The sequence below is a fragment of the Mustela nigripes genome, chromosome 13, assembly GCF_022355385.1.
Source record: "Mustela nigripes isolate SB6536 chromosome 13, MUSNIG.SB6536, whole genome shotgun sequence".
NCBI lineage: Eukaryota > Metazoa > Chordata > Mammalia > Carnivora > Mustelidae > Mustela > Mustela nigripes.
This window is the reverse complement of record NC_081569.1, coordinates 6,430,750-6,456,784: the sequence shown is the minus strand read 5'-3', so window position 1 is coordinate 6,456,784 and position 26,035 is coordinate 6,430,750. Positions and strand designations below refer to the sequence as shown.

General features: G+C 53.4%; 1 protein-coding gene across 1 annotated transcript; it reads right to left on the bottom strand.

Moving 5' to 3' along the window:
* Positions 1-2,130: 2,130 nt before the first annotated feature.
* On the bottom strand, positions 2,131-25,757 carry MFGE8 (milk fat globule EGF and factor V/VIII domain containing). Its single transcript, XM_059371600.1, has 10 exons — positions 25,649-25,757; positions 14,000-14,140; positions 11,304-11,429; positions 10,807-10,938; positions 8,867-9,048; positions 8,326-8,481; positions 7,511-7,655; positions 4,008-4,192; positions 3,039-3,194; positions 2,131-2,897 (listed from the first exon to the last, which is right to left on the bottom strand). The coding sequence occupies exons 1-10, from the start codon at positions 25,698-25,700 to the stop codon at positions 2,760-2,762; spliced, it is 1,413 nt and encodes a 470-aa protein (XP_059227583.1). The 5' UTR covers positions 25,701-25,757; the 3' UTR covers positions 2,131-2,759.
* Between the last annotated feature and the right edge of the window lie 278 nt (positions 25,758-26,035).

Genomic DNA, 26,035 nt, shown 5'->3' with positions numbered 1-26,035 from the left:
GGTGGGCGACCCATGTTTGAGGCCTCCAAAGAGCCAGACTTTGCATCTGGGGATCTCCTCTGTCAGCCTCCACAAGGCTATGGAGCTGGTCCTGTTATGAGGCCCAGAGAGATTTCAGTAAATTGCCTAAGGCCCCCTGGGTGGCTCAGTGGGTTAAGCCGCTGCCTTCGGCTCAGGTCATGATCTCAGGGTGTTGGGATCGAGCCCCGCATCGGGCTCTCTGCTCAGCAGGGAGCCTGCTTCCTCCCCTCTCTCTCTGCCTGCCTCTCTGCCTACTTGTGATCTCTCTCTGTCAAATAAATCTTTTTAAAAAATAAAATAAAGTGCCTAAGGCTCCTTGCAATCAAGAGGTGAACTCCAGTTTTCCAACCTGAGTTCCTAATGACCCCACCCTATTTAAACCAGGAACATAAAGTAGACCGGACTCCTGGGAGAGGGAGTTCCAAGGGTCCCAGGGCTGAGAGCCACAGGCGAAGGGAGGAGGACCACGGCTGGGCAGGTCAGTTCTGCTGCAGCATCGCAATGTCACGTGCCAGCCAAGGCCAGGGCTGGCCAGCAGGTAATCTCAGTCCTGGCTCCCCAGACTGTGGTCCGGAATGAAAAAGGAAATCTGGGGAGGAGATGGTGAACGTGTGTGGAAGTCGGGGAGGCTACCCAGGGGGAGGGGCAGGAGTGAGGGCCCCAGGCTCTTCAGAGGGGGATTTTCAGGCTCCGGCCAACTCATCCAAGATTACATTACAGAGATGAGAAGGGCCTGTGTGGCTTAGGCCATTCCAGAGGGCCCTCGGGGCTCCTAGGCCTGGTGGGGGTCTTGTGACTACAGCCGAGATGAGCCTGCGACAAACATTCAGTGCCTTGAATGCTTGTGGACAGATAGCCGGGAAGCTATTTCCCCTTATGGAAGTGGGACTCCTTGGGTTCTAGCAAGACCCCCAGCGCAGTTCATTCCTGGAGGTGGGGCACAGTGGAACCATCCCAGAGCACAGGTGTGGAGGAAAGCAGCTTCTTCCGCTGTGTTAGTCCCCAGGGGTGCCAGAACAGGCTTGTGGCTAGGAAATGCTCCCAAAAGGGAGTCCCAAGGCCAATAACCACCACCCCCCCCCAGAAGACTGACTCCAGACACAATCCATGCAGCCCCCCGAAAAGCTCTCTGAAACAGGAAGGAGTGGGATGAAAAATTCCCCAGAGGTAGGGAGCCCCACTGGCCAGTTCGCTCGGAGACCACAGCCTGGGCCTTTTATTCTGTCCCTGCCCGGCTGAGAATCCCTGGCAAGGGCCGCTCTCAGGAAGGAGCCACTTCCAGACGAATTTTCCTCACCAAGTTCCAACAAAGCCACACCCTCTCTTTGGCAGCCACATGGCCCAGATCGGCTGCCAGGAGGTGCCTCTGTGTATCACAGCATGGCTCCCGAAGTTTGTTCCAGAAAATTCACCTTGTGTCCCATGGCCTGGGATACAAGGGTGGTTTCCTATACCCCTTCCCACTAATCCGTCCCTCCTCTACCTCTCCATCTCCTTCCCAGACCACCAAGGTGCTGGCCTGCACTCACTGGCTACTTCCTGTTGTCTTCAGCAGGGGGGGCAGGGGGGGACGGCCGAGGGTACCCCTGGAGCTTTCCACAGCCCTGCTGCCCTGCCAGCAGCCTCCCAGGACCCTGTGTGCTCCGCCAGGAGGCCTGGTGACCAGCCAGGGCCCTGGCTGCTTCCTCGCATCCCACCCCGGGGCCTCCCCCAGCTCTGAAAACAGCCCCGGTTCATAGGGTTTCTAGTCCTTTCTGTAGCCCCCCACTCCGGATGCAGAGAAAATGCCAAAAATCAACAGCCTCGGCAGTGGGGTTGTGGTGGGGGAAAAGAACAAAGGCATTCATGGAGACAGCCTCTGTGCCAGCGCCACCCCCCACCGGGTCCCCCGCCACGGGCTGCAGCTACGGGCCCCCAGGGCTGCATGGCTCAGGGGGCTGGAGAACGGAGGGGACAGAGGGGACGAGTCCGGAGGAGTCTCTGCCCTTCTCCAGCTGTGAAGCTGGTAGGAGACACCAGCATGCCTGCCTCTGGGAGGATGGAGGAGGACGGTGCGAGCACCAGCCCAAAGCCCATGCCGATCGGAACAACGATGAACCACAGCAAGAGTTCCGGGGGTGACATAAATATATTTTTGAAGCTGCCTGTGTACTCTGGGGTAAAGAACCAGCACAGAGGGTGCCTCCCCCCTCCCCAGGCCACCCACCTCCACCCTTATCTCTCCGGAAGCCCACCCACCCCATCCCCTTCTGTCTCTTTTTAGGCCAAGGGTCAAGAGGTCTCCCGGGAGATAAGGGGCATGTGTCAAGAGGGCTTGGTGGCAGCGGCAGGAGTGGCAGCCTCGTGCTGAGGGACAGGAGACCGTTCTCTCTAGCCTGGTGCCTCAGGGTCTTCCTCCGGGGGCAGTGGGCACTTGGGGGGCGGGAGCGAGTGTCGGGAAAACACAAGAGACTAGAACCAGGGATCCGGGGAGATGCAGGCCCCACTCCCTACTCTGCCCTTCCCGCTCCATCCCTACTTCACTCCCACAGGGCCTAAGAGAACTGGACAGCAGCAGGGGCAGGGAGAAGGGGGGTGGGGGGGTTGGGAGAGAGGGGTGGCTGAACCCCACCCCCACCCCAGGTGGCGGACAATCAGGAGGTGGGGTGGAGGAGGCAGCAGGCCACCCGAAGGCCAGGAGGACCAGGTACGGGGCGGCTGCCCCAAGGCCCTTGTGGTCACTCCGGCCAGGCCGAGCACTAACAGCCCAGCAGCTCCACACGCATGGTGATCCGGTTGTGCCAGGCGACGGGCAGGATGCGCACAAAGCGAGCCAGGAAGGGCATCTCGAACATGTTCTTCTTGTGGGAATTATTGTCCAAGTTGCCAGGGAAGATCTGGAGGCAGATGGGGGTCGTCAGGAGGGCCCCAGGGCCCGGCCCGCCCCACCCCGCCCCACCCCGCCCCTCAGAGCTCCTGGCCAGACTCCAAGGGCACCCCCGGAGGGATGGCAGGACACGGGCTGGCCAGACACTGACCTTACTGTCGACAGACCCCGGGTCCTTGTACTCGACCCAGTTCATGCTGTCGTTACTGTAGGCCACCTTGTAGGCTGCCACATACTGGATGTGGCCGAAGTCTCGGGCCCCCTGGGTAATGATGCCGGCCACTTGCCTCTCGGAGCCCAGGTCAATCTACAGGGAAAAATCAACCACGTTGTGTTTGTGTCGACCATTCTCTCCAAGAAGGTAGCAAAAGGCAGACAGGCCGGGGAGGCAGGGTGGGCAGGGCTTCCAGTTTGGACGAAGCTACTGTATTTGGCACGACCTTCTCATTTATACGAGGGACATAAAGCCTGTCACCTACTTTGCCACACTCTGTCAGACACCTCACTGCAGCAAAGCTAGAGTTTAGAGCCCGGACCTTGGCCAACCCGCAGCCAGTCCCCACCCCTCCCCCGGTCCAAAGAGAACAAGGACAGGAGAGACACTGGCGCGGTTCCCGGGGGGTCCCGCATGGCGGTCTGCGGCCTGGCACGAATCTCGAAGGAGTCCAAACGCAGACAGCTGCTCACAGATCCCAGCTCTACAGGCTAAGGGCAACTGGGGACCGAGAGACACAGGTCCTGCTCCCAGTCCCTGAACTCTCCTGGTTCCCAATTTCATGAAATCCAAGGGCTGTCCCATGGGGTATTCTCAGACACCGAGTGTCAGGCAGGGAAGTCCTGTGGGGCACCTGCCCGGGTCAGGTGTCCCACCTCTGTCCTGACCGCGAGTGGACACACGCACGCGCACACACACACACACACACACACACACACACCCCTTCTCCATTGCCGAATCCAGAGAAGGTGCAGCACAAAGGAGGAGGGAAATAACGCTGAATTAAAAATACGGCTTTTCAGACACTCCCCCTTGGGGAGCAGAAGCCTGGGCTGGGCGAGGTCACCCCGTGGATCCAATCCCAACCCGTGCCCTGCAGCCCTGCAGCCCTGCAGCCCGACACACCTGCAGCCACTCGGAGGCATCATTGGTCTGAGCGGTCCAGGCATTGAACTTGCCCTGCTTGTCCAGCCGTGCGTAGAAGGGGTACCAGCTGAAGGCATTCAGGCCCCAGGTCCTGTAGATGCTGGAAGCCGTGATCTGTCTGTCGGGGATGCTGTTGTCCTTCATGCCCAGGGGCTCCGCGCATCCTGCCAGCAAAGGGGTTTGTCGTCACCAAGATCACGACTCACTGCAGCCTCCCAGAAGCAATAGCACAAGACGGACTGGGGGGTCAACGGTTGTGCTTCCTCTCTGCCCACCCCACCCACCCCTCACCTGGGCCAGCTGCCCTCAGTTCCCACCCCCACCTTGCTGTGCCCTTCCCAGATCCCCCACCGCCTGTCCCCTCTGCACAAGGGCAGGCTCTGCCACCACCTCCGCCACGCCTTCAAGGCCTGACTCATTAGACACCTCCTCCAAGAAGCCTGCCCTGACCACCTCATTTGGGCGGAACTTAGGCCCCTATGGGACTTCTCTCTTACTCCTATGGTCCAGCTGCTATCTATATCAAGGCTGAGGCCTGTGATCTTGGTCAAGGACATCAGCAACAAGTAACCCATTGATCCAGTGCTCACTTGTGTGATTTCGATCACCACCAGGAACCTGAAAGCCGTATCAGTAACCCCATTCTATAGGTACAGAAACAGGCTGAGATGGTAAGCATTGTGCCTAAGTCTGTCTCTCTCTCACATGTGTCTCTCTCTCACATGTACACACAGACACACAGACACACTCCTGCTCCCCACACCAGGCTGTGACATCATCGCCACCATCCACACCCCCTCCCAGAGCCATGAAGGCCTGCCTGCTGGTAACCCAGGGATGAAGGAGACCACACGGCTTGCACTCCAGCAGGTGGAAATGAGAGCAGTCAGGATCCCTGGGCTCAGCGTGGATCCCATCTCCTTGCCCAGCAGCCCCTCCGAGTCGCCCAGGGGGCTTTCACGCTCAACACCGATTCCTCCCGGTGCTGCCACTCGGGCCCTGGAAGCTAGTCCAGGCTTCGCGCAGGCATGCCCTGCTCAGCAATGGGCCGGGCTTTTCTGCATAGCCACACCCACCGGCAGGTGGCTGGGACAGTTAGGGAGGGGCGGCAGGAGACCAAGCTCCCAAGACCATGATGGGTATGTCTCACACCGGGCAGAATCCTCACTCTGCTCCCCCAGATACTTGCACTCTCGCCACTAAAATCCTCTGCCTCCAGCTGTGCCCTTGTCTGCTGGATGCCTCCTTGTGATAGTGGCACGCCAAGTCATCCCCACACTCCTCCCAGAGAGAGAGGCTCCTGGGCCGGGAGGCAGGTGGTTCCCAGACAGGCTGGCAAAATCAGCCTTCCAGGGAAAATGCCATGGGGAGGGGCACTGCGCCAAAGGCCAGGACTCTCCCCTCCATCCCTCGCTATGTGACCCTGGGAAGGACCCCACAGAGGGGTGTTTCTCTTAGATCAACCAAGGATATTGTTAAAATCAAGATTCTGGGGGCACCTGGGTGGCTCAGTGGGTTGGGCCTCTGCCTTTGGCTCAGGTCATGTTTCAGTCAGGGTCTTGAGATCAAGCCCTGCATCGGGCTCTCTCTGCTCAGCGGGGAGCCTGCTTCCATCTCTCTCTGCCTGTCTCTCTGCCTACTTGTGGTCTCTCTGTCAAGTAAATTTTAAAAAGGGAAAACATGAAGATTCTCTCTCCGTGGGTCTCGGATGAGGCTGGAGCCCACGTTTCTACAAGCTCCCAGGTGATGCTCATACTGCTGGGTCCCTGGAGCTCACGCTGACTTGAGGGCTGTAACCCAACCCCGCTCAAGTCTACCACCCTGATCCAAGCCACCTTACTTTCCCACTCCCCTCCCCCATGATGGGCCTCTGCCCCCATTCTCCCCACACAGCCTAAGGGATTCCTTCTAGACACATTCCAATCATTTCCTGTTAGCACTCCCCCACGTCCACATGGCTGCCCCTTGTTCTGAGGACAAAGATCTGAATCCTTAAAATGATTCATTCAGCCCAGCTCGCTAGGCTCTGTCCACCTCTCCAGCCTCACTGCCCAGCAAGCTGCCCCTCGCTGTCTAGGCTCTAGCCCCACTGGCCTGCCTTCGATCCTTCAACATACCCCAGGGCCTTTGCACTTGCCAGCTCCTCATCTGCCTGGAATGCTCTTTCCAAGTTCTTCATTGTGGCTTCCTCTGTCATCCAAGCCTCCACTCAAAAGCCATCCCAACAGGGGTGTCCTCGTGCCCAGATCTCAGTGCCACACGTGCACACATGCACACACACGTGTCCATACACACATACACCAACACTCTCACCAGCCCTCTGGAATGCCAACTAGGGAAAGGAGAAGATCCATATCTCGAGGAATACAGGCAGGACAGCTTCCACAGCTTGCCGAGTTTGCCCTCTCTTGGCCTAGGAGGGAGCCAGCTGGGACAGGACCGTGAACCATGCAGGCCAACTTTAATACAGCCAAAGGCTGCAGAGCCCCCTGTATCAACAGCCTAAATTTCCCTTTAGCAAAAGGTAGTCTTTAATCCCCCACTTAAACAATAAGGCTCAAAAAAGCAATGACCCTGGGAGAAGGAATGCAATGACTTAAATTCATACTTTAAAAGGGTGGGTTTTTGGCAGCTCTGCCTAGCGAACCCTGAAGTTCCGCCAGAGGCCAGCAGGTGGCGCTGTCACCTCAAAGAGAGGGAAATAACCCAGCGCCGGAGAGCCCAGGGCTGAGACAAAGTTGCCCAGCCTAGCCCCTGCAGCCTGAGGGTCCCTGATGACTTTTCCTGGATCAGAAACAGATCTCTTTCTGTTGTCTCCCCACATTCCTCCACATGGGACTCTCTGTAAAGAGCAGCAGAAAGCACCAGCTCCAGGCCTAGGACTCTCGAAGTCCCCACATTTCTCTTGAATGATGAATTATTGGGGGCGGGGGGAGCCGGCTGGGGTAGGGAGGGGCTGGGGGAGCACTAAATGGGTGGGTGTCCAAAGCCCAGGGATCTAGACCAAGTTTTAATAACAACCAGCTTGTGTGCACTTGACAAAAAATTTATCGGGGCCTCTGTATTCATTCACTCATTCATTAAATGTTGATTGATCATCTATAATCCAGACACCGTTCCAGGCACTGGGACTACAGCCATGAAGAAAACAAACTCCTGACCTCAGGAAGCTGATGTCTGTAAAACAGAACTCACACTACATGTTCTAGAAGCTCAAGGAACCGATCAGAATAACAAAAAATACTTTGACAATTGGAGGGATTGTCTTTTTTTTTCCTGCCACAACCCCAAATTGCCAAGGGTTGGCAGACCGCAAACATGGAAGCAAGTGCCCCGAGGGCCGGTGGTCCCTCTGGTGTGCATCTGCTGTGGGAGCCCAGGTCCCCTGGCCTTGCTGCCGTCCTACCCAGCTCCGCCTGGCTGAAAAGGAAGTGGGCAGGGAAGCCCATTTCGTAGCAATGCCCCAGCTTCCCTGTACTCACCATTCACCTCACAGCCAAGGAGCTCAAAGCGGAGGGTGCAGCCCCGGTGACAGATGATGGGGACCAGCCTCACATACTGCACCTCCAGAGGGAAGTCAAACAGGTTGACTTTCAGGCCACTGTTGTCCATGTTGCCCACAAATATCTAGGAGGAAAACAGATTGGAGCATGGGTCAGCGTGGGCAGTCTACCTTCCTGGGGTCACCTCACCTCCCTCGTCGGGCCTGGGAGGAAGAGATGGGGTTTAGCAGAGCCAGCAGGGGGTCAGTTCTTCCTCTGGCCACCCCTCTTCACATCTTTCTTGGTCGTCATGGGGGATGGGCATGAACTCCTATCTTGCACACTTGCCTACCTATCACCTATAGGGTGCCTCTGCAAATTAGGAAAAGGCACTCCTCTCCCGAGACACTTTATTATACTAATTTCCCCATAGGCAGAAGTACACAAACCCATGATGTCTACACTGTGAATGGTACTCACTTAGAAATGACATCCTTAAGCAGTGTACAACCTGCACAGCTGTACATGGTAGCCCTGAAGGCTCAGAATGCCTCCCACCTCCACCACCACAGCCACCCTCAACAGGTCACTGAACCTTTCTGAGTCCATTATCCTCATCTATAAAGTAAGAGCTATCACCTGTAACTATAGAACATGGGCATAATGTAGGTTTCCCAATTTCTGGGAACCAAGAGGTAACTGATGACCCACCACATAGCTAATGGTCCAGCATACCCTCCCTCCACTACTAGGGCCCTCAAATAGCTCTCGGGCCCCAGAGGATAAGGACCACAGCCCTTCTTTAGAGCCCTCACCTTGTCTCCTGTCCCCTCCGCACCCTGGATAAATTGGAACTTGTGTCCATTGTTGCTGTAGGCCACCTTGAAGGTCTTCAGGTACTCAGCACTGCCTGCGCGGCTGGCACCCTGTGTCACAACGCCCATCACCCGCATCTTCCGCATCAGGTTCACCTGGACCCGGGGAGGGAAGACAGTACCCTTATCTCCTGGGTTCTTTAGATCTTCTCTACTCCCCCTGCCCAGAAACAAGGAGGGGCTTTCCCATGGGGGCCTCTCAGAGCCTTGGGCCCAATGCTCAAGAACGCACACAGAGAAGGACAAGGACCCCAAAGGCTGCATCCAGGGCAAACAGCCCCTCTGCAGCCTGGGGTCTGCTCCCCATCCGCCCCCCCACTCCAGTCCCCCGCAATACTGCTCTGCACTGACGGACCCTTCACCTGTAGGAGCCCACAACCTTGTTACCTGGACCTCGGCTGTGACCCCTCAAATGCAAACAGACTCTCTCCCATCCCTCCGCCGCCCCCCTTCCCCCACCCCCGAGCCATTCTTTCCATACCTGGATCCAGGGGTTCTTGTCATAGTTGCTGGCTGTCCAGGCATTGACGATGCCCGTGCGGTGCAGACGGGCCAGCTCTGGGGCCCAGCGCTGTAAACCCATGAAGCCCAAGTGCACAGAGGAGGCAGAGATCTGCGAGTCGGCAATGGCGCCCGTCTCCATGCCCAGCGGCATGGTGCAGACTGCAGGGGGGAGGGGGAAGGGGGATGGGGGAGGTGGCAGTCAGGTGGCCACCCAAACACATGGGTCCCAGACGACCGGAAAATCACAGTGTGGCCTCTGCTGAGACCCAGGGCAGAGATCAGGAAAGGACTCTCAGGGTCCAAGAAGAGGTGCTTGGTAAGGAAGAGGTGGGGAGAGAGAGACAAGGGGAGTTGGGACCCAGGGCTGCCCGCGGCACCTGTGCCATCACTGGGACGGGCAGCCAGGGACCAGGTGGGAGGGATTTCCAGTGGGACCCGCTCTTCTTCAGTGTCCCCAGCCCACCAGGAGGTCCAACGTGTCCAGCCCCACCCCTGCCGTCCCCAGAACAGCTTTGGGAAAAGAGACACCCCAGTTGGCAGTGAACAGTACTTGTACTAGACATGAAGGAAGAGGCAAATCCTGGGGCACCTCAGGGGCTCAGTCAGTTAAGCATTTGCCTTTAGCTCAGGTCATGAGCTCACAGTCCTGGGATCGAGCCCACGCCAGTCAGATTCCCTGCTCTACGAGGGTCTGCTTCTCCGTCTCCCTCTGGAGGGGCTGCAGTGGTCCCTCTGGGGGCTCCTCCACCTTTGTGCTGCCTCCTGCCTTCTGCATCGAACCCGTGGCAGACCCCAGGCCACAGAGCTGGAGGTTGGGTGGGTAATGCCAACTCCAGCACACCCAGAGTAACCTTGGCTCCCCGCACAGTAATTAGTGGGCACACCTGGCCCCACCCAGGGCTGTCTGCTTTAGGGACCCCCCCCCAACCACAGACACGCACACACACACAGACATGCACACAGTCCTCCACCCAGTGTCTCCAACAAAAGACACTGGCCTCAGCCCCGAGCCCAAGGGACAGGCCCCTCCCTGCCACCTCCATGGAGGTGCTCTCCCCCAGGCCCCAGCACCCACCCAGCTGGCCCACAACCCCCGCTTCTTAGATCAGCCTCAGAGAGCAGCCCCACATCGGTGGGAAGGGGAACCGCCTGCCCCCGGCAAGGTGCTCAGCGGCAGACCCACTGGCCAGAAGAACCCAGACCCCCCGAAGATGCAGACTCAGCCGCCCGCCCGCCCGCCCGCCTGCAGCAGGCAAGGACAAGTCCCAGCTTGGGGGGAGGGACTCCAGCTGAGCCAGGAGGGAGGACAGCGTGGACAGCCACCGCCAGCACTGGAGGCTGGGCACACACCCAGGGCCATTCTGTGGCTGAGTGGATAACCGGGCAGACCGGGCCGGTCAGCCCCTCTGCACACGCCGGGCCTCTGACCGCCTGACCGTTAGGGGACGGCCCAGCCTGCCCAGGCCTCTCCCTCCTCCCTGAGCTCTGTGATGAGGCCGCGGTCAAACTTGGGCCAGGAACCATCAGCCTCCAAGGCAAGGCCCCCAGCCTTACTTGCTGACCTCCTGTCCCTAGGATTAAGAATGTATTTGTTTCCCCCTCTTGGGAGAAAACTCTCAGGACTTAATCCTAACACTGTGGGTGTCACCACTGGTTCGTGGTGACCCAGGCAGCAGCACTCCTGGGACCTCTGGGGCCACCACCACCCTTCCGTCCACTACAGTGATATCAGGCCTGGCCTGCAGCCTGAGGACAAAAGGCCAAGCAGAAATTAGTCCAGGACAACAGAAGCGCGAACTGAGGCTCTATCTTCCCCTTGATCTACCAGAGGAAACCTTAAGGCAGGGAACGAGGCCAGCATGTGGCCAGGGCTGCTCCGGGCCTCCCCAATCAGAGCAGCCTCCCCCAGATACTCACTGGTCTCACAGTGGACACCCGTATAGCCATGACGACACATGCAGACATACTCAGTGAAGACGTCCCCTCTGTGCGAGTCGTCAACCACCCGGCACTCGGCTTCATTGCGGCAGGGGTTTGGATAACAAGGACCTAGGGGTGGAGAGGCGGGTAAGGCAGGCAGGGGATCAGGAAGGAGCCAGAAATGCAGATGCCCCAAAAGGACCCGCTGCACAGACTCAGCCCCCTGCCCGCCTCCCCCTGCCATTCCCTCCCTCTCTCCTCTGCCTGATGGGAAGTTGGGCCAGGCTGGTGCCAAGAAGGGTCAGGTATAGGCAAATCAGTCCCAGGGCGGGAAGCACCCAGCTTTCCAAGTGGCATGGGGAGTTCTCAGGGAAATGCTGGCTGAGCACAGGAGAGGGGCTGGGGACCTCCACCCACTAGGGGACAAAGCAGGGCCCGGCAGCAGGGGCTGCAGCTGGGAGCTGGGGGCGAAGCGGGGTGGGGGACGCAGGTACCTTTCTCCGTCTCATTGCAGATCAGGCCCGTGAAGCCTTCAGGGCAGAGGCAATAGAAGGGGGTGTTGTCCTGGCCCAATATGCAGGTCCCACCATTGAGGCACTGGCTAGAGTCACAGAAGTCACCTGCAAAGTCACCAGCTCTGACTCAAGAATAGCAAGTCATTCCTTGTAAATACTGGGGGCAGGGGGGCCCTATCATGCACATGCTGGGTCGCTGAAACAGGGGAACCAGGTGTGGTCCAGGCCTCAAGAAGCCACTGGAAAGAGGGGGACAGTCAGTGGGTGGTGAAGAGGCATCACCAGCTCCAGACAGAAGCCTGCATGAAGAGCCACTGGAGGTGGGCTTCTGTCAAGGTTGGAAGTGTCGCAGAGGGGCAGGGGAGCTGGGTCTAAGAGGTGGAGTGGAGTGTGCCCAACAGGGCGGAAAGAATGTTCTAAAGAAGGAGAGGAGTACAGGACCACGGTACGGTACGCTGCGGAGAAGGATGACAGAGCAGAAAGGGTAGGTAGGGGCCAGACCTGCAGGGACCTTAGGAATGACCAGCTCAGACTTCCCGTCCAAGAGCCTGGGAGCCCTTAACTTTCCTTCAGCAGCCCACCGTCGTCCACCGAGGCAAAAGGAAAAAAAGGGGGGGGGGCTTCCCAAGAGGGAGGTGGGAGTGAGGAAGCCCTTTCCCATTCTGGAAAGGTGAATCTGGAGAAAAGGCCATCTGCAGAGCTGTGGATAGGCTCCCCTGGGGCAGGGAGGTGTCCTGGGGCCACACCAAGCTCTCTCTCTGGCTCTGGGGTGGAAATGTGACAGGAGTGGCTGGGGTGAGTGGCCTGATGAGAGAGGAATTCAGGTGAAAAGGTGAGGGGGAAGGCGGATTTGAGAAACGCGGCAGAGGGAGGAGGAGGGCTGGAGAAGACCACAGGGCTTCTAGCCCCAGGGCCTGGGGGACAGATGGGAGCTATCTGTGCCGCCCACCAGGCCGGCCAGGTGGGTGGGGGCTCTCCTGGCGGACCCTCACATCCCAGCAGGGCCTACCCTGCCACGTAGGGGAAGACATGAGAAATCGCTTTTCCTCCCCCTAGAATCATGCCATCCCAGGCGGGGGGTGGGGCTCCTGAAATCTCAAAGCTCCAGAGAGCGGGGGCCCAGCTCCTGAGAAGGGAACAGAGGAACAGGAACACCGTTAATGAGTACTGGAGCCCTCAGACTGCCACCTCGGCTGCTCCTGGGAGCTTAAGGCGGCTCCCAATGAGCTATTAGTCATTGGCTTTAAATAGCAGGTTAATCCTCTCCCCTGACCTGGCAGGCCAGGGCACTGCCACAGACAGAGCTTTGGGAATGGCCAGAGTCCTGGGCTCCTGTCCCAACCAAATTCAACTCCTCTTCTCCCCAACCAACCGCACCCCACCCCCATGCTGCTCTGGCGCAAAGCGGTCCACTGGGTAAAAAAGGAACGTGAAAGGTGGCCCCTGCCCCCCACAGCCCAGGTCTTAGGTGGACTCACCTGCCCACCGCACCCATGGTACTTCCCCTTTCCGGGAAAAGCCCCATCACCCCCCACCAAACCACCTTGGAGGTTTCAGAGTCCTGCCTTGTGGGTGACTTCCCCAGGAACATTTAGCCAGGGCTCGGATGGTGGGGACAGAGAGGTGCAGAAAGGGACTTCAAAGACCCAGCTATGTCTCAGGGTCGCTGGACAGCCACCAGCTCCAAGTACCCAAGTGTGGCTGAGCTTGGAGGGCCCGGGAGGTTCTGGCTCCAGGCGTGGGGGTCGGACTGTGGTAGGAAGGCAGGAAGGAGCGCCAGGGTTCCGCTTTGACCGCATCCCTACCAGCCACCCCCCCCCCCGCCCCCGATTTCTTTGAGAAAATGAGGAAGGGGGTGCCCGAAGCGCGCCGATCATGGGCACCTCTTCAAAGTCCTGGAGGCGACCAGCTGTGCGGGCCCCACGATGAAATGGGGGCATCCCCAGGACCAGCCCGCCCAAGGCCCAGCTGTGCGCGGGAGGCCTCCTCGGCGGGGGAGGAGGAGCGAGGAAGATACAGCGGCTCGCCAAGGCCGCGGGAGGGAGTCGGAAGCCACCACCAGCCCGGGAGGCAGCCCTCTCTAAGTCCCTCCCCTGGTTCTTGGGCCCCCCTCCCGGGCCCCACCCGAAGTCCGGTCCCCTCCCTCGGCCTTCCCCGCCCGCGCTCATCCCACCAGACACCTACGAGCGGAGATGCAAAACTCCAATGAACACACGAGCCGCCGGCTAGCGAGGGAGCAGCCGGGGAAAGTTGGCTGGACAAGACTTAGCAAGACAAGAGCCCTAGAAACTTCAGGTGGAAGACGCGCCAGAGTGGGGCGCAGTTCAATGGCCTCATTTTACAGATGGGAAAAGAGAGGCCCGACACAGCAGATTCCTTTGTTATGTGTAAGCCCCATCCCTGGGGGCCGTCGGGCTGTCACCCGGTGTCCCCAGTCCCCGCCCCACTTTCAAGCCTCTACCACTGCCCAGAACGCCCGAGCGCGAAGAGCGCAGGAGAGGCCGAGCGCATCCCCGCGTCCGGCCGGGGCGCAGCCCGAGCAGCCGCCCCTCCGCACGGGCCCCGCTCTTTGCCCAAGTTTGTAAACAGGGGTGGTGGAGGGAGGGCGCCGCGGCGAACTTCCGAGCCGCGCGGAAAGGAGGGGCGAGGACCGGAGGGCGGCGCGATCGACTCACCGGAGGCGGCGAAGAGTCCCGAGGCGCAGAGGAGCGCGCCGCAGAGCGCGGCCAGCAGGCGGGGGCGCGGCATGCCGTGGGGACACCGGCGCCGGAGCAGGGGCCTCAGCTGTGCACACTGCGGGGCTCTCATTGCAGCTCCTGGACGGGAATAAATCAGGCAGCGCGGCGCCGCCCCCCGCCCGCCCGCTCCGCCCAGGCCCTCGGGAGGCGGACCCGGGGCGGGGCTCCGCGGCCAACCAGGGAAGGGGGGCACCGAGGGGTCCGCGCCCCCGCCTCGTGCCTCCCGCCGCGGCCACGCCCGGTGCCCGGCGGGGAGCGGGGGACCAGGCCCCGCGTCGTGAGTCCTCTGTACCGCGAAGGGCTCCGGAGGAACTGTTTGGTGTTTCGTAGGTTTTTTGTTTTTTGTTTTTTTTTTTTTTTAATTTTAGACTTAAGATGCTTTGCCCTTATCCCTAAGGAGAAAAATGCAAATTAAAAGTACAGTGAGCGCCAGGTTTCACTTAATCAGATTGGCAAGTGTCGAATGATTAGCGCACTGTTCATGCGAGGCTGAGGGGAGCGGGCCCAAGCATGCATTGTTGGAGGGAGTCTAAATTGGTTCGGCTTCTCCGGAGAGCTGCTTGGTAATAGCCACCAAAGCGACCCAGACCGACCGTAAGCCCTAGCCATTGCACTCACAGCATTCCTTCCATTTGAACTCACTATGTAAAATGGCATGTATATAAAGATGTCCTAGCATATCATAGCAGCATCCTTGGAAAGGATAAAAGACTAAAAAGGGAATCAGCAAACTTCTTCTATAAAGGATCAGATAGAAAATATTTTAGGATTAGCCCACACGTGGTCTCCGGAGCGGCCCTTCACCTATGCCCCCAGGCGGAAGAGCAGCTACAGACAAGTCTCCCAGGAAATGAGCACGGTGGTGGCCTAAGCTGAAGGAAACCAGGGGGCCAGGACGGGAAGAGACTTGCCGGTCACCCTGACTTTTATCTAAATGACTCTTTTTTAGATCCTATCTCTCTCTCTCAAATCTTTAAAGCAAAAAAGAGAATAATTTCACTTATAATAGATAATAGCATCGGTAAAAATAAAATAATTGGGAATAAATTTAACTAAAGTGCAAGACCTGTACACCAAACACTACAAAACACCACTGAAAGAAATTAAAGACCTAAATAAATGGAAAGTCATCCTTGTTCCCGGATTGGAAGACTTACCTTGTTAAGATGGCAATAATCCCCAAACTGATATAAATTCAACACAATCCCTATCAAAATTTCAGCTGTCCTTTTTCAGAAGTTAACGAGCTGACCCTAGAATTAATATGGAAATGGATGGAACCCAGAATCTCCAAAGCAATCTGCAGGAAAGAAAAAAAGTTGGAAGACTTATATTTTCCAATTCCGAGACATACTACAGAGCCGCATTAAGCAAGACCATGTGGTCCTGGCATAAGTATAGACATAAGGATCAATGGAATAGAATTAAGAATCCAAAAGTAGATCGATACATCTGCGGTCAGTTGATTTTCAACAAAAGTGCAAGACAATTCAGTGGGGAAAGAGCAGTGTTTTTCCAACAAATTATGCCAGAACAACCAGATAACCACAGAAGAATAAAGTTGGACTACAGATCACACTTTACATAAAAATTAACTCAAAGTAGATCAAAGACCTAAATATAGGAGCGCCAAATGCCAAACAACCAAAGAAAAGAGTAGATTAGTTGAACTGTATCAAAACTTACAATTTTTCTACTTCCAAGGACACTATCAAAAAGGCAGGAAGCAGGGTGCCTGGGTGGATCAGTGGGTTAAAGCCTCTGCCTTCAACTCAGGTCATGATCCTGGGGTCCTGGGATCGAGCCCCGCATCGGGCTCTCTGCTCAGTAAGAAGCCTGCTTCCCCCTGCCTCTCTGCCTGCTTGTGATCTCTCTCTCTCTCCATGTCAAATAAATAAATGAATAAATGAAATCTTTTTAAAAAGGCAAGAAGACAACCCACAAAATGAGAGGCAATATTTGCAGGTCACATGACTGATAAGGGTCTCATATCCAAATTATCAGAATAGTAACTCATAACAAAGGATACCCCAATTTTAAAATGGGCAAAGAATCTGGATAGATTTTTCCCCAGAGAAGATATACAAACAGCCAATAAGCGCATGAAAAGACGCTTAATGTTATTAGTCATCAGGAAAATGGAAATAAAAATCAAAACCACATGAGATACCGCTTCACACACCCACTAGGATGACGATATTCAAGAAAACATCATAACAATGTTAGTGAGGATGTCGAAAAAGCAGAACCTTCACACATTACTGATGGGGTTGTAAAATGGTGCAGACACTGAAAACCAATTTGGTAGCTCCTCGAAAGATTAAGCAGAGCTATCCTATGACCCAGCAGTTCTACTCCTAAGTATACACCCAAGAAAATTAAAAGCATATGTTCATACAAAAGCTTACACGTGAATGATCATAACAGCTTTAACAGCCGGCAAGCGGAAACCTCCCAAATGTCCACCAGCTGATGGGTGGGTAAGCCAAGTAGTCTATCCATCCAGTGGACGATTATTCAGCCGTAAAAATAAATGAAGATTTAATACTCGCTGCAGAATGACTGAACCTTGAAAACACGATGCTAAGTGAAAGAAGCCAGATACACAAGGCCATGATTCCGTATATATGACATGTCCAGAATAGACAAGTCTATTATGACAGTAAGTTGATGAGTGGCTGCCAGGGGCTGGGGTGAGGGCAGAATGAGAAGTCATGGTTCATGGGTGTGGGATTTCTTCTGGGAGGCGATGAAGGCATCCTGAAATTTTTTTTTTTAAGATTTTATTTATTTATTTGACAGAGATTATAAGCAGGCAGAGAGGCAGGCAGAGAGAGGAGGAAGCAGGCTCCCTGCTGAGCAGTGCCTGATGTGGGGCTCGATCCCAGGACTCTGGGATCATGACCTGAGCTGAAGGCAGAGGTTTTAACCCACTGAGCCACCCAGGCGCCCCAAGATGTCCTGAAATTTAATAGTGATGATGGTTCCCTAACTTTATAAGCATGTTTAAAACCACTGAACTTCACATTCCAAAAGGATGGATTTTCTGTTGTGTGAATTATATCTCGATAGAAAGGGAATACGGCTCTTCAGAAACCTGTCTCAAATCAGTAAATCACTCAATAAGCATTTAGTGAGCACTGACTGTCATGAGCATTGATTGGAAACCCTCGCTGCACATGAGTGTCACTTGGGAAGATTTTTGTAAAAATACAGGTGATCAGGATGCACTTCAAAGCAAATAAATCTCAATCCCTGTAGAGCATAGGAATGAGTATTTTTTTAAAGCTCCCCAGATGAGGCCAGTGTGAAACTAATAAGAGAACCATTGGCTAAACTCACTGAGAGCAAAGACAAAAGACCTAGGCCTTGGGACCACAAGGGACAAGGAGGGGAGGGATTTTAACAGGTGAAGGCAGGATAGAGAAGGAGGGTATTTTCTTGTATGATCTGACCCTTGTAGAGTTCAGTGGGTTAGTAGCTCCTCTGTCTGAATACTTTTCTTACCCAGCATTACAGCATCCCAGTATTGGAAGATTTGGTTGGATTTTCTAACGAGTGTCATCCCAGGATCACCTGAAACAGGGAATCCACTTAAGAGCTTTAGATTTTGTTCATGTATATGAAAGGAAACCAGGTACGCTTTTACTTTTCACTTAGTCCTACCCCTACTCAATCAGAGAAACGTAACAGAAGTTCCATTACATCGACAAAACTCAAAGCCGATGGGGCTGGGGGGAGGGAAATAAACATGTATACCTAATTGGTAGAACTACCAGTTTATTCCGCGTCTGGATCACAGTCCGACTGTAGCGAGACCTACAGAACTGGACCTTGTATTCTGCTTTGGACAAATTCACTGGAATGAAATTACCCAAATAAAAAGCCAATGTACCAAGATGCACACGGTACCACTGTTGGTGGTTCCGAAAAACTGACTAACGGTCCAAAACGCCCAGGGGTGAAGAGCGAAACAGACCTGCTAAGATACAGCCCAGTGCAGTGTTAACACATGGAAAGGACGAGTAAGTTTGCAGGTGAAAAGAGGTGCCTTGGCGAGCAAAAGGCCTGTCCACAGCTCCCGTCCGCACTCACGCACAGCACAGCTCGGTAAAAAGTGCCTCACGCGGACATGGGTCTGCACAGAAACAACACTCGAAAGAGAACAGATCACAGACAGGTAATCCCATGATGCTGCTTATATGAGGTCCCCAAAGTAGTCAAATTCATGGAGGGGCACCTGGCTGGCTCTGTCCAAAGAGCATGTGACGCTTGATCTTGGGGTTGCAAGTTCGAGCCCCACGCTGGATGGACAAATAATTAAAATCTTGGGGAAAAAAAATCTAGTCCTATTAGAAAGAAAAAGTGGAATGCTGGTTGCCAGGCGCCGAGAGCAGGATAAGGGGAGCTTCTCTTTAAGGGGGACACATTTCAGTTCTGCAAGGTGAAAAGTTTTGGAGATGCTGCTCTGCCAGGGCACAAATATAATGAGCCCCGCTGAACTGTATATTTACGATGATTTAGGTGGCAAATTGTATTTGCATTTTTTTACCATGATAAAAAAAAATCAATCAATTTTAAAAGAGAGAGAGAGGGGGGCACCTGACTGGCTCAGTCACTGGAGACTGTGACTCTGGATCTTGGGGTCATGAGTTTAAGCCTTAGGTTGGGGGGTAGAGTTTACTAAATAAAAAAATAATAAATAAATTTATTTTTATTATTTTATTTTACCAACTCTGAGCCAAGCACCATTCCAAGCCTTACATAGGTAAGAAAAGAAGATAATATGATATGACATGTCAAGTAGACCTCAATTAATGTTTTTAAGTTTATTTATTTAGGGGCTCCTGGGTGGCTCAGTGGGTTAAGCCTCTGCTTTTGGCTCAGGTCATGATCTCAGAGTCCTGAGATTGAGCCCCACATTGGGCTCTCTGCTTGTCAGGGAGCCTGCTTCTGCCTCTTTCTCTCTCTCTCTCTTTCTCTCTCTGCCTGCCTCTCTACCTACTTGTGATCTCTCTGTGTCAAATGAATGAATAAAATATTTTTTTAAGTTTATTTAAGTAATCTGTACACCCAACGTAGGGCACAAACCCAACCACCCTGAGATCAAGAGTCACACACTCTCCTGCCTGAGCCAGCTAAGCGCCCCGAGTATACCTCAACTTAAAAAAAAAAAAAAAAAAAAAAAAAAAAAAAGAGGAAGAGAAGTTATTTCAGGTGCTAGCAAGGGCTCCACAGATGACAGGACAGGACTGTGTGACAAAACACCGAGGGGAGAAGGGAGGCCAGTTTAGGCAGGTGACTAGCAAAGCCTTGTCTGAAAAGGTGACATTCCCACTGAGACCCCGAAGGGCGAGAAACCGGCCTCCCATGGATCTGAGGAGGCGAAAGCTCTGAGAAAGGGACCGAACCGGAGCTCAGAAACTGACCGACACCAGCAAAGCCCACTGAATTTTGACAAAGGAGCCATGCAAGAAGCCGCTGGTTGTCCGCACCCCGCAGAACGAAGTCAAAGCCAAAACTCACGACTTGTACAAAATTTAACCCCAAACGAATCAGAGACCTCACTGTAAAACACAAAACTCTAAAACTTCTGGAAGAGAACAGAAGCAAATCTGTATGATCTTTGGTTTGGGGACGAGTTTTACATACATACGATACCCAAAGCAGGATCCATGATAGAAACATCGATATAAACTGGGCTTTATCACAAGAAGACCAGTTGTTCTGTGAAAGATACCAGTGTGAAAAATTAACAGACAAGCCACAAACTGAAGGAAAATATTTGCAAGTCATTTATCTAATAAGGAAGATGTGGGGCGCCTGGGTGGCTCAATGTGTTAAGCCCCTGCCTTTGGCTCAGGTCATGATCTCAGGGTCCTGGGATTGGCTCAGGTCATGATCTCAGGGTCCTGGGATCGAGCCCCGCATCAGGCTCTCTGCTTGGCAGTTCTGCTCCCCCTTCCCCTCTGCCTGCCTCTCTGCCTACTTGTGATCTTTCTCTCTCTGTCAAATAAATAAATAAAATCTTAAAAAAAGAAAAAAAAAAAGAAATGTGAGGTGCCACCTGGGATTGCCAACTTATTAAAAAAAAAAAAAATGTATCCAGAATAAGTAAAGAAATCTTAAAACTCAAAAATAGGAAAACACCCAGCCCAATTTTTAAAATGGATGAAAGATCTAAACAGATAAAAAACAAAACAAACAAACAACAACAAAAAAAAAACCACACACAAAAAAACCCCAAACCCTATGGATGGCAAGTAAGCCTACAAAGACACGCTCAACACAATTTTCTGTTAAGGAAGTGAAAACGCAAACAATTATTAAATACCACTGCCCACCTACTGGAACGGCTACAATCCAGAAACCCTTCCCCAGCCAAATGCTAGCGGCCACGCAGAGCACGGGGAAAGCTCCTTCATCGCTCCTGAGGAACACACAGCGATGCGACCACTTTGGAAGACAGGTTGGCAGTTTCTTATAAAGTTAAACACAAACTTGCCATAGGACCCTGAAGCGATCGCACTCCCAGGTAATCTACCTCAGCCAATTAAAACTTAGGGCAACACAAAAACCTATTTGCTGAAAACCAATGTTTACCACAGCTTTGCTCATCATCATCAAAAACCAGAAGCAACCACGTTGTCTTTCGGTAGGTTGAACGGATGAACTGTGGACCCCCATACAATGAGGGACTGTTCGGTGATAAAAGGACAGAGCTACTGACTCACACGACATGAATAAAATCTTAAATGCATTTTGTTAGGTGAGTGAACACAGATCAAAACAGCTACATGTTGAGCGCCTGGGTGGCTCAGTCGGTTAAGCGTCTACCTTTGGCTCAGATCATGATCTCAGGGTCCTGGGATCGAGCCCCACAATGGGCTCCCCGCTCAGTGGACCCAGCTTCTGCTTCCCCTCTGCCGGCTGCTCCCCCTTGTGCTCTGTCAAATAATAAATAAAATCTTTAAAACACACACACACACACACACATAAAAAACCAACAACCACACACACACACATACCCAAACCCCAGCTACATGGCCTGTGATTATATTCATGAGACATTCTGGGAAAAGCAAAACTGTAAGGGCAAAAAACCTACATGAGTGGTTGATGGGCTGGGGGAAGGGAAATGGGCCACTGCAGAGGGGAGACCTGGGATGGGATTATTCAGGTGATGGGATTATCCTGCAGGATCCTGGAGTGCTGCAAACAGAATCCCAAGTAACTGCCAAATGCATAGAACTTGACAGCCCAGAGACTGAGCTTTGACAATTGCACAGGGAAAAAAAAAAAAATAAAAAAAATCATCCGGGTGGCTGCCTGGGGGACTCAGTCAGTTAAGCATCTGCTTTTTGGCTCAAGTCAGGATCCCACTTTGGGAATCCCTGCTGGGCTTCTATCTCTCTCTCTCTCCCTCTGCCTGCCACTCCCCCTGCTTGTGCACTCTCTCTCTGTCAAATAAATAAAGCAAATCTCTTAAAAAATCAATCAAATCTCTTAAAAAATCATCCAGAATGTTGGAAGATTCCAGACTATGTCCAAAGAATCAAAATGTATGAAAAGCAGTAGGTGGGCTGGGGTGCAGCAGGTACGGGTGTGGAGAGGATCTGACTTCCATAACTTTGGGAAGCAGTGTTTCAGCCAGAAACCGTAAGGCTAAAGACGAAAGGGACTGTATATAACCGCCGAACCCCAGCTGTTCCTCATGGGAGTATGGGTTAACAATGCTGGAATGGCTTGGGTTGGCATCCTGGGCAGCGACAAGGTGGTGGCTGGTGGAGGGGAGGCGTCGGGATTCTCACTGCGGGAGAGGGAAATTAGGAGCACGCGGGGAGGGAGGCTGGAACCAAGCACACAGTCCTGGGTTTGTCCGAGATGTCAGTGAAAGAACCTATTTAGCCGGAGGCTTCCATCAAGGTTGAGACAATAACGTTGTTTAACCCTTAAACTATCCCTGCTCCCCTTCCCCCAGGGGACTTACTTAAAAACAAGTCCTGGAAACCAGCTCCAGGTAACAAAGCTCAAATACAAGGGTGGATCGGGCCAGGTGGAGACATCCGGTCAGTGGGGGGTTGCATACTGTCTCCCTAGCTACCAAGGAGGTTGGGCCCCGCCCTTTGGGCACCTTTTGGGCACCCATTCTGACCAAGGTGATAGGCTGGTTCAAATGTCTACTAGGGTAAATTGTAATTCATTTGGCCACCTGTGCGTGGCCAGGCCCGACCGCAGGGTCTTTGCCCTTAAAAGCTAGCCCGTGAAACAGAGAAGGGTCGTCCCTCTCTTCAAGAGGTGCGGCCCTGGCCGGTTAGTTTGATTCTTGATGCTTGGCACGAAATAAATCTTTGCTTGACCTTCGCTTTATATCAGTCTCGCTCCTATAATCTCGGACCCATTTGGGGGGCATAACAGTCAGTACGCCTTCCTGCTTAACTTCGTTTAGATACAGACGACAGGTGTAGGAAAAACTGCAGGTACAAGTATATATACACACGCACGTGTGTGTCTGTGTGCGTACACACAGGTTAGAACGCGCGTGCCTATTTCCTAGTTCTGTCTGCGGACGCGGACTAGAAGCAGCGACAGCCCAGTGCTCAGAACTTGATCTGTATTGCATGTTTCCAGTGAAAGGCATCGGGGCTCCTTGGAGAGATGGCCAGTTCTAGGGCTAGGGCAGGGAGAACACAAGATGAAACCTGGGGCACCCAGAAAATGCTTTAGACAACAAAAGGAGGGCCTGTGAAACAGGCAACAAACTAAGCTAAGAGTTTCCCAGTCACCAAAACAGGAAAAAGGTAGCAACAAAGTAAATAATGAGCTATTGGACTATAACCCACAGTATAAAATAAATATCCATGAGTCCATAACAGTACAAACAAATGACTGAGAGAATGAATGAATGAGTGAGTGAATGGAGAAAGGAATACAGAAGAATTGCAAATAATCTACCTAGCTATTCCCTCCTCTGGGAGATAGAACTTAGAGGCCCTCCCCTCATTTGAGCAGGGACGGTGCCCACTGGCTTGTTTCCGAAGTACAGGAAGGACGGAAAGATTAGAAACTTTTCAGTGGAACAATGATTCAGAAAAGGGACCTTCTTCTTTCCCCAGGTGACCAATATGAACAGCATTAGTGACAAGTTCCATGGATTGCATTGTCCCAAATGATAGGACAAGAAGTGTGCTTTCCCTCTGTAGTCTTCCTCCCAAGAACACACCAGAAAATTAGGGAAAAAAAAAAAAAAAACGCAGACCAAACCAAGTTGCAGGACATTCTACAAAACCCTAGACCGAGACTTCCAAAACTACCCAGGCAAGTCTGAGAAATTGTCCCCGACCAGAGGAGACGAGAAGATCCGATGGCAAGTGTGTGCAGCATTCCGCATGCTGGCCGGGAACGGAAGGGCTTTAATGGAAAAAGTAGCAAAATCCAAACAAGATATGGTGATCATTCACAATAACGTGCCAACGTTAGCTTCTTAGTTGTGACAATGTGCCCTGGTGGGGGAAGGTGTTGACAATGGGGAAAACTGGGTGAGGGATCTAACAGGGACTCTAACCGTCTTTACAAATTTTCTATAAACATGGAACTATTCTAAAATTTTAAAAATATTGGGAAGGGGGCACGGCTTGAGAAAGGCACAAGCCTTGCTGATCAGCCAGGAGCACAAGGGCCCACATAGCAGGACTGATGGAGGGGGAGAGGAGTTGAAGCCAGAGAGGCCGCAGGGACAGACCCGAGCCCTAGCAGGATCTTGTCACGTGTTTGAATCCCAGTTCTGCCTTATGCCAAGTGAGGGATCTTGGGCAAGTTCTTTGCTTTCAGATTCCTATGTTGAAACCTAATGCCCAACGTGATGGTGATAGAAGTTGGGACTTTGGGAGCTGCTGGGGTCATGAGAGTGGAGCTCTCAAAAATGGGATTAGCTCTCCCATAAAAGCAGCCAAAGAGTTCCTTTGCCCCTTCCAGCACACTACAGACTCAGCGAGAAGGCACCATCCATGAACCAGAAAGCAGGCCTTTGCTAGACACCGAATCTGCTGCTGCCTTAACCTTGGACTTCCTGGCCTCAGGAACCGTGCCAAGGAAACTTCCATGGCTCATAAGCTACCCAGTCTCTGCTGTTTTGTTACAGCGGCAAGAATGGGCTTAGACATTCTTCAATCTCTCCGAGCCTCCGTTTTCTTAGCTGCACAATAATGTAGTCTCCAGGCCTGGGCACAATGTGCAGTAATAAGAAAGGAAACACCCCTAAAATACTCGTGGAAAGAATGACCTGACTCTCCCCTTCGGGCAGAACCAGATCCAGGGTGTGGGAGCTGGTGGCCAAGCCGATTATATACAAGAGAAGGAGGGCTCAAGTCATGGGAATCTCAGGGACAGAATAGAGAATATGGTCAACGATACTGTAATTATGGGGACAGATGGGGACTGGACTTGTGGGGAGCACAGCGTAACATAGCGAGAAGTGGACTGTACCCCTAAAACTGATATAGCATTGGGTGTCAACTATACTCAAAAATTTTGTTTTAAAGAGAGAGAGGGGGACGCCTGGATGGCTCAGTTGGTTAAGCGTCTGCCTTCAGCTCGAGTCCTGGTCCCGGGGTCCTGGGATCAAGCCCCACCTCAAGCTCCCTGCTCAGCAGGGAGTCTGCTTCTCCCTCTCTCTCTGCCTGCTCATGCTCTCTCTTGGTCACTGTCTCAAATAAATAAAATCGTTAAAAAGAGAGAGAGAGAAAGAGGTGCTCCCCAGGGACGGCATCTAGGTGCACAGTGGCGGACGGACTCCCCCCGTGGGCGCTGGGCTTCCTGTGCTGGAAGGGACCGACACAAAGGGCACGTGTCAGGAAGACAGAGCAGGAGGTGGACCGTGAGGACAGGCGACCTTGAAGGTCTACACCACCTCCAGGATGCTGCTTTGGAATGACCTGTCAACACTGCCCAGCACCCTCCAAGTGCACAGGAGGCAGGGAGGGGCGTCCCCACCCCCCACCGGGCTGGCCCAGGCCCCTCCCCCTCTGCTCTCCAGCATTGGTGAACACAGGCCTCACATGGGCTCAAACAGAGCCTGGGGTGGCCCCACACTCACATCCTCCAAGTGCACACCCCCTTTCCCAAACCAGATGCTCTGAACACACATCATGATCTGTGAGCAAACATCCCGGCCCAAGGACCAAACAACCCCCTTTTGTTTCCAAGCCAGAGACCAAGGGCTAGGGCCCAGCGCTGCCGAATAAATATGCTTTCAGTTGAAAAACGTAAAAGTGTTTTCTCACTGAAACCGAAGGGGTGGGCTGAATTCTGAGGTTCCTTTATGTGATTTTCCATACTTCAGCTGGGCTTTCCATTGCCTGCTGTCCTCACGAATTTCTCTGGAGACTCCCTCCAACCCTGACCAATTTCCCCTCCTCTGAACCCCTGAAGCTCCCACAGTCAGAACCAGCCCAGATCTGTTCACAGTGGAGCAGCGCCCCAAGGTGTCTCCTTGCCAGGATTGTCTGCTCCTCTGAGACACGCCGGGGGTCACACAGAAAGATCTAGACCCGGCACCTGGATCCAAGCCCCAGCTTCATATCTTACCTGCCTGGTGATCTTCTCCAAGCTGCCGCTCCGGCACATTTATTTTTTTCATATAAAGCTCGTCTCCTTCCCTCCTTTCCAGGAGGTCAGTGACACGAGAAACAGTTGCCTCCCAAACCCTGAGAGGTCTCAGGCGTCTTCATCTGCTGGGGAACGTGCCCACATCTGAGTTGGGTTTTGGTCTGCAGAGTCAAAAGGATGTGAAAGAAATGCTTTAGAAAAATCTATTTTTATAGGGCTCTGCTCACAGCCTTTCTGCGTGGGCCAGCTGGACATCTGGACAACGCATCTCCCGAATGAGACCGGAGTGAGGCGGTTTCCAGGAGAACATCAAGTTCTTCCCTGGAAGTTGCTAAAAAACAAAATTAACCCGAGGAACTTTGAAGA

Bases quoted from the DNA above. Each gene is read 5' to 3' on its own strand.
- MFGE8 (XM_059371600.1), bottom strand. From the start codon at position 25,700: ATGAAAAAAATAAATGTGCCGGAGCGGCAGCTTGGAGAAGATCACCAG. The intron at 11,430-13,999 runs GTGAGTCGATCG...GTGACTTTGCAG, and splicing joins GGGACTCTTCGCCGCCTCCG to GTGACTTCTGTGACTCTAGC. The intron at 4,193-7,510 runs GTGAGTACAGGG...CTTTGCTGGCAG, and splicing joins CCTTGGCTGTGAGGTGAATG to GATGCGCGGAGCCCCTGGGC.